General features: G+C 49.5%; 2 protein-coding genes across 2 annotated transcripts in view; one reads left to right on the forward strand and one right to left on the reverse strand.

Moving 5' to 3' along the window:
- Positions 1–12,177, reverse strand: part of LOC142559556 (uncharacterized) — a 121,574-nt gene that overhangs the window by 107,151 nt on the left and 2,246 nt on the right. The window lies entirely within an intron of this gene.
- LOC142559816 (uncharacterized) lies at positions 7,658–11,827 on the forward strand. The gene is made up of 3 exons (XM_075671487.1): positions 7,658–7,906; positions 9,045–9,229; positions 11,638–11,827. The coding sequence occupies exons 1-3, from the start codon at positions 7,658–7,660 to the stop codon at positions 11,825–11,827; spliced, it is 624 nt and encodes a 207-aa protein (XP_075527602.1).

Raw genomic sequence — 12,177 nt, forward strand, 5'->3', positions numbered from 1 at the left:
ATCCTTTCTTTTTCAAACTTTCGAATTTTTGAAAACTGTTTTAACAAAATTCAGGCCGTAAATCCAAAATCCGCTTCAACAGTCACTATAATTTAAGATGCTCTCTCAAATGCAACAAATTTCATTAAAATGGGTCCAGAAGTTATCTCAGAAAAGCGTTTCTGCGTTTTACGTATGTATTTGAATACGCCGCGTCGGAGTTCGGCCCGAGCTAAAGCCTCCTCTCAAGCCAAAATACTGAGAAGCCAAGCGGTGTGCGGTAAATCCCTTTTACAGTCACGTGGTTAGTAAGCACGTGTACGCGATGCACCTTGCGCGTGCGTAGCAGCGACATCTATCGCGCTCGTGTTACTTCGCTCCTTGCGCAACTCGCAGTGGGCAACGCCGGTAATCGTTCGCGCGACTTCACAACCGTGTTGCTCCAAGCGGACGGTAAAGGTGGATATCAGGCTGTGTCAATCAACTATGCTTCGCGGACAGCGTAACGTTCCGGCTTAATTTTGGCCACCAGGGGTTCTTTACCGTGCGCCCGACGAGCGGTAGGCGAGTGTGTGTGTGTGTGTGTGTGTGTGTGCGTGTGCGTGTGCGTGTGCGTGTGCGTGTGTGTGTGTGTGTGTGTGTGTGTGTGTGTGTGTGTGTGTGTGTGTGTGTGTGTGTGGTTTTACATGCCGATTCCATCAGGATGCGGCCGCTGCGGCCTGAATCGAACTCGCGAGCTTTTTCGAAGCAGCGGAACGGCTACACGGGACGGGCTCGTCGCAGAACGAGAATCGGCCGTCGTGTTCAGCAAGCGACACACTCTGATATCTGCGGAGCCACGGCAGGCAAAAGGAAACAGCGTTGTCAACGGCTTTTGTCTATAGAGATCACAGAGATCACAGACATCACAGAGCGAAAAGCACAAATCCTTATAGATAAGCGAAGTTGTAATATCGTAAGTTTATGGACAAATTACAGACTGTCTAGGATTTTTTTCTTGTCGGTGTGTGTGTGTGCGTGTGTGTGACTTAAAAGGCCTCCCCGCATGAGTGTGCAGCTCGCTGAACGTGACTGAAGAGCATGACTGACACAACAGGTAAAAAGTTGTGAAAAAATAACACAAGCGAAGCGTCTGTGTGCATCGGAAGCTTTTAAAAAAGAGTGATATGACGCCTCTGTCAATTAACATGGCACATAGTTCAAACGTGCGAACAGTGCGAAGGCCTCTCATGTATCTTTAAGTATACATGTGTTCCTACGAAGAAAAATGGAACAAAAATGTAATAAGTGGTGTTTATGTACTTGTGCTGCATCCTTTGTGGCTTTCCCACTTTCGCTGCGGGAAATCGCGATCGACTGCCAATTTACACAATTTGCAACTTCGCTATCTAGAAATAACGTGAACTTGGGCATGTTGGTGTTCCATTACTGCACCTAGTGCACAACACAAGACAAGGACCAAGTGACTTCATCGGTTTTCACTCTGTCCTTGCCTTGTGTTGGGCGCTATACATGCAGTAATTCGCCAACTAGACCGCGCTCGTCAAAGGCGGCTTCTCCGCATAAACAGGGTCTCCGGGGAAAAGCCCACTTTAGCTTTTCTTTTTTTTTCATCCTTTCTACGACAAGGCAAGCCACGTGCATTGAAAATAACTCATATATTTCGGTAATTGTGGAGGCAGTCAGTATTTATACGACAGACCATGGTGGAGAGAACGAAAATAAAAAGTCGGGGAGCAGTGTTCGTTCTTGTCGGCAGCACGAAAAAGGAAATTACGTGTGTCGTCACGTGGCACGTGATTCGTGCTCGCAGGAGCGGACGGCGAACGCGGCTTCCGGCACATGTTCGACAGCTGCGCCCACTGCGACTGGATCTGGAAAGGCGACGCCTGCGACATCTTCTACAGGGCACTTGGTAAGCAAGCCAGTCCACCCTCCTTCCAAGAAAGCGGGGTAATAAATAAATAAATAAATTATCTTATCAAACTGCCACTGAATTGACCTCCAATTGCAAGTTCAGGTCTCTCTTACCCGCAGCGCCTCTAGCGGAGAAGCTCCTGCTCATCAATCCCAGCTTCATGTGCTTGATGATGATGATGATCATGATGCGCTTGATATGCACGTAGGCAAACTTGTGCTAGTAAGGTGCTCACGCAACTCGCTTAGATGCACCCACTGTGTTTGCTGCCCCGCTTGGTATTGTGGCGCCATCTAGTCATGAACTCGGTGTGTGACGACCGTTGACTCCGAGATCTTGGGCACACACTTTTAAGCGTTGTTCCACTTTTCTGTTTCCTTCTTTTGCCTGATTAGACATCTGACCCTGTACAGGCTTCAGGCGAGTTGGCAGAAACCAGTGCGAGCAGGAAGAATGAATTAGTTACCGCAAGTATAATTTTGCGTGATTGCACGTCTCGGAGGCGCAAATGACACACGGGAGGGTTCAGACAAGGGACTTCACACACCAGCGCAACATTACGTATAACTGGCTGTCACAAATAAAAATGGCCGAAAGGAGGCGGCTTCGCAGGAGTTGTTTCAAAGGAGAGCAGTGAAATTTTCTAACCGAATATGAATATATGAAGAATAGGGGCTATGAACGTTCGGTTAGGACAGGTCTTTCTCTAGCTCCGGTCTTGTGTGAGCCACTGCGAAACCGAGCAGAACCGCTAGCCACCGTTTCCCGGGCCACAGCGCGCGCAAACACGTTGACTTTCGCACGCGTCAAAGAGGCTCCTATACAGTAAGTTTGACACTCAGAAGCTGTCCTTCCTTTCTTATATAATCTTAAATCTTGGCGTTCTCGTCACGGAATAGAAGCCCCGCTGTGCAGGGCAAGCAATAAAAAAAGGGGGGGGGGCGAGGGGGGTTCACGCATGCGGTGGCCCGGTAACTTCTGACCGCGACTGCGTACCATTAGAGTTGTGGGAGAGAGATTGAACTCGGGGTGCGAGCCACGGTCTCGCCACGCGACACCCAGCGTGACCCCACCGCGGCCGCCGCCGCTGCAGCCGAGTCCCAGACGGAGAGCATCACGTACGAGCTGGCCTCGCGTCCGGACCCGGGCCTGTTCGCGCGCTTCTTCGGCGAGAAGGGCTACCAGAGGGGACGGCGCGCCGCGAACGACGGCCAGGCCGCGGCGGCCGCGTCGCGGGACCCTGCGTCGCCGACCCGAGGCACGTGGGCGTCGGACGCCGACTGGAGGGCCCAGATCTCCAACCTCGCCACGCACGAGAAGAAGTGGGTATATGTATATACGCGATGCCACTCTCCATCGTGCGGGCGGCCCCGCACAGTGTTGGGTCGGAGGGCAGTCGCGGAGGGCCAGCTGCCCCTTACATGCGCACCAGAATGTCTCTCTCTCTCTCTCTCTCTCTCTCTCTCTCTCTCTCTCTGTGTGTGTGTATTGAGAGAGAGAGATATGATGATGATGATGATGATGATGATGATGATGAATGTGGTGTTTTGTGGCGCAAGGGCCAAATGTGGTCAAAGAGCGCCAGGCCGGTGCTAATGAGTTCGCAGTGGAGCTATGAATTACGAAGGGTAGATGTTACGGTGGCTGTAAAGGGGCCTAGAAACAGTCGCTCGAAAGTGCGAAAAACCTGTACGAGATAAAATTACGCCAATGGTTAACGGGATGTACAATGGACACGAGAGATACATTGTGAGATAATGATAGTATAGTGAAATATTTCATAGATAAACATTTGCAATAAGCGCTGTTGTTTTAACAGAGCCCTTGAGATGCAACGGCCTGGAGGCATGTGTTATACAAGACTACCATCAGAGAGGGAGAGAGAGAGAGAGATACAAGGATGGAAGAACAAACACGTAAAGAATGAAGCGATAGGCACACAAAAACACGCAACTCAAATAGCAATTTCAAAAAAAAAATTATAGGTTGCGACTTCACATGCCAAAACCGCAAAATGAGACTCATGAACAGTGGTGGGGACTCAGAATTAATTTTGACCACCTGCAAGGTGCTCGCACCTAGAATCTATGCAAGCGCCAGAGCGCGTGTTTGCATTTCGTCTCCGTCGATGTGTGGCCGCCGCAGCCGGGGTCGAACCCCCGAATTCGGCGGAGCAATGCCGCATAGCCGCTAAGCTATATGTACCGCAGTGATTCAAATGGCGATGCGCGAGTCACAGGACTGCGAAGACAAGCGCTTAAATGACGGAGCGCAAAACGCAAGAATACAGGGAGAAGTAGTGGGATACAAAAAAAAAAGTATGTTTTAAGGACAATACGCGAGCCGCGGTAACATAAGGACAAGCATGCAAATGCTGAAGCGTGAGGCACAAGCATACAAAGTCAAGTATACTTAAGAGGAAGCTTTAGCTCGGGTACTCCTATCTAAATGCATGTAAAAAGAGAATTCGTTTTTCTCGGCAACCACTGCACCAAATTTGGCGAGGTTTGTTGCATTTAAAAGAAAAACTTAATATCTAGTGGCTGCTGGTTTCGAACTTTTTATTTAGATCGTCACCTTTTTAATAGAAATTGGCAAAAATCGCAGATTTTCAGAAAACGAAACTATCAAGTTTACAACTCTAACTCAGCAATGAAAACTAATACCACAATTCTGTGAACTGCATCTAACAGAACATCTAAAGCAGACAAAATTGATATGTCACAAATGAGGCTAAGAAAATTTATTAATATGGAAATACAGCTTTTGCAGAACCCTTGTATCCAATGTAACGAATTCACGTAAGGTGTAACTTGACATATCAAATTTGTCCGCTTTCAATGATCTAACGGACGCCGTTTACAGAACCGCGATATCTATTTTTCATGCAGAGCTCTTAACTTGTAAACTTAGTGCTTCTATGTCTTTCGAACTTTCGAATTTTTCAAAACCTTTTTAACAAAATTCAGGCCTTAATTCGAAATTCGGCTTCCAACAGTCACTAGAAATTAACTTTCTCTCTCGAATCCAACAAATTTCATTGAAATAGGTTCAAGGGTTACCTCAGAAAAGCATTTGTGCGTTTTACCTGTATTTGAACGGGCAGCGTCGGAGTTGGGTCCAAGCTAAAGCTTCCAGGCCACGTAGCAAATTTTTCTTATACGCCGGAAGTTGTCACCTGCCCTCTAAGCTGTGTTGTACGGCAAAAATTTTTCACATTGGTTCGTTAATAGCAGAGATACAAATATCTGAAGTGCCGCGAACCCATGATTTCAGGAGGCAATGAGCGCCGCCGCCGCCGCCAACATAGGCACTCTCTCCACTTTCCCCGTCTAACCTACGCAAGCGAAATTCCTTCACTGCGTTTGCTTGTGGCGCACTTCCGGTGACGGTCGCGCTAGTCCCGTTTCGCGCAGTGCACGATTTTGCGTGCTATGCACGAGAACATCTCGTTAGCGGTATAAGTCAGTGCCACAATCGCGAGCACTCAGGCAGACGCGAGAGGATGAATGAGCATGATGGAGGCGCTGAAACACCATACAAAATGGCATAGTTCAAGCAGACGGCAAAATGGCATAGAACAAGCACACGAAACGGAAGTACATCTTGCTGCGGTATATACGAAGTAAAACAAAAAACACGCAGACGTTCTGTTTGCATGTTTTATTATTTCTCTAAATTTTTATTCGTCTAAAGCAACAGATTGAACGAGTGACTGATGTCGCCTCGGATAATTCTAGAAGTCCCGTGTTACTGCGAGTGACGTCACAGCACTGCCAAGTACGTAGGCGCACTTGTGAGACTGACGCCGACTAACCGGCGGGGAGCACGGCGCCCGCGATGAGAAGGGCACACGGCGTTCGGTTTGAAATTGGTAACTCTTTCCGCGGCACATAGGGATGTAATACTATGGCGTTCTAGCTCACTATAGTAATACTTAGCAGGCGCGATCGTTAACGTGCATTGTATGCACTGGTCTTGTGAGCTCAAAATGGCCAGACCTGGTGCGGGGCCCTTTAAGTGACGAAGCACAATACACATTAATAGAAGTACTTAAGGATCAAACCACGAGATACGGGGATACAAAGACAAGCATTTCGAAGACAAAGCGCGAGACAAAAAAAGATGCAGGGATAACTACTTAAATGAGCAAGCACCAGATATGCAGATGCAACGACTTGCGCCGAATAATGAATGTCTCTGTGTCTCTGGGGCCGGTGTTTCAGCAATGGTATTTATCTGCGTCCCTTGTCCACAAGTCCCCTTCGAAGCTTGATCAGTTCAGGGGAGCGACCTTATAACGGTTCGGAAGGCGAACCGCTCGCTTGGCTTGGCGTGATTGGACAGAACTGCGTTTTCGTCAGCGAAAACGCCATTCTGACCAATCATGCGAGGCCGAGCGAACGGTTCGCTTTCCTAACCGTTACAAGATCGCGCCCAGGCTCCCACCTTCCTGTGTACCTCTGTCACGGATACAAGGACCACGGTAGTGATTCAGGGGCAACGCGCGAGACACAGGCACCTCTATTCTACGTTTCCTACTCTACGTTTCGGTGCGCATATACTCCATCAAAACGCGTACCAGCTATCCCTGTTTGTGCTGCCCAGCACCATGCATGCAGACAGATGAATGAATTATTCCATCCAATTTACAAGTGGTCGTTCCGACGCCACGCGGTTCCTACACGCATTAAAAGGATCCTGCTCTCCCAACGTAGAGCGCAGACGGCCGCTGGGTGCTGATGATGATAGTGACAAATACTGATGATGATGGTGATCACAGAGTCGACAGCGGTTTAACTGTGTGATAAAAGCGCGTGGCGACACGCCCAAACAGAACGACCGCCTGTGATAATTTAGTTGCAGATCGTTTCAGCAAAGCCATACAGTTTCTTTCGACACTGCCTATATGGTTCCCGTCCTTTTAGAGTACTTTTCGCCTTGCCATCCTCGTAGATGGCGCCCTCTCACGTTCTCTTAGGTCTATTTAGTTCTTGGCAAGCAAAATGACTGCGTTATACTACACGGGATGATACAGAAACCTGGCACTGCTGTACATCTCCGATTGGGCGTTACAGATCTTTAACTGACCGTCCGTCAAGTCTTGCGCCGTACAGAAAAATGCAGCTGGTAAGGAGTTTGCGCCACGTGGCTATATGGCAGCGAGCGCGTACTCTGAAAATGCGGCAACGCGAGAAGTTTCGTACGTAAGCAGATGGTTACTATACATTACCTGACAATAAGGAGACGTGGAAGTTCTAAAACTCCACTATCTGCAAGCATCGTGCTGGTGTATTCCGATTAAATCATCGCAACGCGATTACCACCGCTAAAACCACCATTGGAGCGCTGTCATAGACGAGAAATCCGGGTCTGTGACCCGAGGTGATATCATCTTCGATTTGCCCCGCGCTGTTCTTCATGTTGGCTAGTTGTGCTAGTTGCTTGTGTTGGCTGGTTGGCTTGGTGTGAAGTTTAGTGCTAACTCCACATTCTACGGCCACACTACCAAGTGCAGCGTGGGCAGAATCGAAAGTGGTCACCTCTGGTGACAGAAGTTTCATCGCGAATGATTACCGGCGTCGCCACAGTGACGATACGGTCCGCAAAAACAGCCACACGAATTCAGTAAGGTGTTAATTGACCTGCACGAGTTGGAATTGCGAATAATATGTGGTAGCCATCAGCGGATGGAACATAGAGAACTCTGTCCTAGTCGTTTTCTGTCTTCCGTACTTATATGCTGCGCTGATGCCTACCATGAATCCACGTGAAACGTCCAAATGCTTGGGGTACCGCAGGTCCCGGAAGTCGGCCAAGCTGCTGCTGGCGCAGCAGGCGCTCAACCGCCTGCGACACTGGACGTCCGGCCACCACCACCACCACCACGCGATGGCCGCGGATCCCAACGGAGGATCCCCGGTCAGGCAAGACCTCATGGACGACGCCAAGTCGGCCGAGGAGGCCAAGACGCTCCTGCGCAGGCCCCGCGCAGAAGACTGTCCAGAGGTGCGCGCGCGAACATGCATAGCGTCGAGTTGAAAAATAAGGTATCCATGTCGCCATTAGAGCTTCCTACAGAAATCACCAGAGGGAACAGCGGCGCCATAGTGTGTACTGCAAGTACGGTGGTTCCGACAGCATGGGAATTGTGGTTCTAGCACACGGATTTGAGTGAACTTAATCCTTCTTTTTCTGGCTCTAAACGGCATTGTGACTCCGAAAATGTATCATTTTCAACATTATATCGCCATATCTAAGTGCAACAATTTGTAATGATTCAGCGTATGCTCAACATTACTGCTCTCTGCGTTCTGAAAAAAAATGGTACTGGCTCAAAATTTATACTAATATATGCATTCGAACAAATTGTGACACCAGGGCCGATATACGGAAACGATTCCTTTCGCTCGATACGCGAAAGCGACATTTAGCGACGCCGTACGCCAGACAAGTGCTGCTGCGCAGGAGGAACAGCGCCTACCAGGCGTCTCACAACGCTGGCGCGACGAGGAACGCGTTACTGGCGTGACCAGAGATGGGACCTGAATTCGTGTACTAGTAAAAAGACTAGCAGGGAAATCACGTAACTATCTTGAAAATATGCAAGCGCTAATTTCATGCCGCCGAGCGCGCGGAAAGCAGAGGTACATAGAGTAGGGCGGTAATTGTGGGGCCAAGTGGGTGATAGAGGGCCGCTCTGACAAGAGCGCCGCTATAAGAGCTACCACGTATACCAAACAATGCCGTAAAAAGTCCGGCCACCATGTAACGCCTCTTTCCCGAGAATCAGCGCGCATATGGGTCCCGAAAAAAAAGAAGGGAGGCCTCTTGATGAGGTTGGCTTGCCGAGGCTGGCTGGCTGACGTCATTCTCGCTCCAACAGCCTTACTTGGTTCCTCCTCGATTGCCCATAATTCGCATGCTGGCCGAACAAACATCCCGAAAATATCATCGCCAGATTTCCCTCTAGTAAGACTTATGTATAACTGTAGGGAAAAAAAAACATGTTCTCCGAGAGCCGCACGCCACCGGATCTCGTAGGTCATGGAAGAGGCTGTAAATAGTGGGCTCGACGCAAAAAAAAAAAAAAAAGGGGGCGAAATGAAAAAGAAAATGGTCTCGCACATTGTCGCGTATACGGCAGGCCTACTCGGAGGACATGTCCACGGTCGCCAGCGGGGGCGTCGGCTGCGTCGCAGGCGCCAAGACGTCATCGTCGGCCGGCGACCTGCTGCTCGGGCTGGGTCCGACGCACTGCAAGGGCATCTCGCGCAGGGTCCAGTCCAGCACCGCCGTGGCGGTCAAGACGCAGGATGCTGGATACGCGAGGCGAGTGCGCCGGCGAATTGTCCGGCTCGAGCGCACGTGCTTGAGAACAAAGTGCTTGCCCATATTTGGTCTCACAAGAGAGAGAGAGAGAGAGAGAGAGAGAGATTAAACTTTATTCGAGAAGCCTAGTCCCGGTTAATAGTTTTAGATTAAGGTGCCCAACCATACGGGGAGCGGAAACCACCTCGCGTATACAAAGGAACGCAAAGGGACCACAGCAGTGAAGCTTGCGTCGCCAAGTGTTCGGGCACACTAATCTAAAAACTGTTTACAGTGCAGCGAAAACTACGGGCGCGCGAGCCAATAGCAGAAGCCAACGTGCAGATGACGTCAGTCCACGAGGTAACAATCCACGCCTGCGCGGTGCTGCTGTCATGTATTTACAGCAAAAAAAAAAAAAAGAACGGAACCTATTACAAGCTGCTATTTATAGGATGTAAGAAAAGAGAGAGAATTTTATGTAAGAGATGACTGTACTATACCCTATACGTCCCTGCAACAGAACCGAAGCCGAAGCACGGAATTACGTTCTACTGCGTACTACGCGGTACACACCAAGCGCATGGAGGTGCCTGAGCACGCCTCGTACCTTTCGCTTCAGTGCAAGTTGATTTGTGACGCGGGCGAAAGAGAGGGAGGGAATTTACGCAAAAGGCAGCAAGTCGCCGTCTCTGGCCCGTTGCTCCGGACTGAGGAAAAGGGACGGGGAGGCCAAGCAATGATGATGATGATACGAGAAGGAGGCGCGTATATACAAGTCCACTAGTTCAGTCTTCTCTAAAACCGTTTGTCTAGTCCAGTGGATTATACAGTAAAGGAGCGTTCGAATAGTGAAATTTCTGAATCGGATACCAGTATCAGAGATAAACGGACTTCCGAAAGCCAAATAAAATAACGAACATTCTTACCATTTATAAGCTAAGTGAAATATGAAGTCCGCGTGGAGTTTGCTTGGTAAGAACATGAGGCTTAACTTAATCCATCATTTGGCGCATGTACGTAATACGGTTCGCGACTGGACTTCAGCACAGTTATCTTAAGAAAGAGACGGGTTATTATTTGGACCACCGTGACAATGGAAGAAACAAAAATTGAGGAACGGCACGCCACCATGATGCGCACGCACAATGTTCTGTTCGTTAAAGAGAAGCGTGATACTAGCGCAGTTCGCGTTGTTTCGACTGGCCGAATAATCAGTCTGGCGAAATAATAAGCAGAGACAGCAATTAAATGGTATCCCGTATGTATTCGTATGTAGAATATTCGAATGCGGAATATTTGTATGTCGAACATTACACAATTGCCCGGTGTGCCCCCTTCCACCCCCCCAACCCCCACTTTAGCCTCCCCACGTGGCCACTGTCAAAAGTCCCCTTGTCGAAACATCGGCTCTATAGGCTGAGGCATCCCTTGTTCACATACTGTTTACCACTTCAAGCCTTCATCTGCCTGCACTCTAAAACGAAATTACACCCTTTGGGTCGTATCTTGCCGCACAACAATAAACGTCTCTGCCCGCATTTCCTTTCTTTAACGCTGCGAGCTCGGTACTCCCCAATAACGAATGGCAAGCACGTTATCGGTATGACGTATAGCATTTGCGGCAGGAAAGTAGCGGGCGCGGCGTTTTCAATGAACGAAACGCAAGCAACGCAGATGAAGATTGTCGTTGTGTGGCAGATACACCCCAAAGGATGTACCTTTGTCGACACTCTTACACTCTAAAAACGTTTGCACCCTTTGAGGTGTATATCTGCCACACAATAACCGTCATCTGCCTTGATGCGTTTCCTTTCTTGAAAACGCCGCGCCCGCTACTTCACTGTCGGGAATGCTATGTCATGCTGATAACGCGCATGCCGTTTGTTACTGGAAAGTACCGGGCTCGCAGCGTTAAAGAAAGGAAACGCGGGCAAGACGGTTGACGATTATCGTTGTGGGACAAGATACGCCCCAAGGGGTGCAACAGTGTATGTCAAAAGAGTGTGTGTCAGTCGTGTCTTCACTCTTCACTCTTAAAAAAATTTACACCCTTTGGGGCTTATCTTGTCCCACAACGATAATCGTCATCGGTCTTGCCCGCGTTTGCTTTCTTTAACGCTTCGAGCCCGGTACTTTCCAATCACGAACGGCATGCGCGTTATCAGTGTGACGCAGCATGCTCGACAGGAAAGTAGCGCGCGGCTACTTTTCAGGAAAGGAAACGCAAGCAAGGCAGATGACGATCATCGTTGTGGGACAAATATGCACCCCAAAGGGTGCAACCGTTTTAAGAGTATTATGTGGATTGAACAGCTCCGAGTGAAGTTTAGAGGCGCAACACCGGCGCTGGCGTTTACCCGAGTGATACGGACGGAGGAGGAAGTGACGCAGTGTACCCAATCTGCTGACTCATCACACGAACGCAGGGCATCCGGCGACTTCTGCTGTCCCGCGACGGCCGGTGGCGTCTTCGCACCGGAAGGCCGCGCCGTCAGCGCCGCCTCGTCCGAGGAGGCCTGGTCGACGACGACGACGAGCAAGAAGGGAGGCCACTACTTCGCCTCCAGCCAGAGGTCCATCGACGGTTTCTTCAAGCGCCTCGTCCGAAAAAAGTGACCCTTGCCGAGCAGCTCCCTCTGTCCCTCCCCCGACTGTCCGTTTTCCCGTCTTTGTTTTTTTTTTTTGTGGTTTCTCCCGACTGACTGTCCGTATTCTGAGAACTTCCTTTCTTCTAATTTTCTTTTCACTCTCGCGCGAGAACTTATGAAGGCGAGCGCCGCAAAATGATCCTTGTAGTTACGTTGAAACGACTCGTTCCTTGTTCTTGTCCGCGATGCATACGCAGGACCGGTATTATCGGTCGGTCATTTTTCGGGGATATGCTTTCACAACTGCGTGGACGTGTAACCTCCGACGCGACACGGTAATGGCGCACCGGAAGCGGGCAAAGGAAGGGAAATGCGTAC

This window comes from Dermacentor variabilis, chromosome 10 (assembly GCF_050947875.1).
Source record: "Dermacentor variabilis isolate Ectoservices chromosome 10, ASM5094787v1, whole genome shotgun sequence".
Lineage (NCBI taxonomy): Eukaryota > Metazoa > Arthropoda > Arachnida > Ixodida > Ixodidae > Dermacentor > Dermacentor variabilis.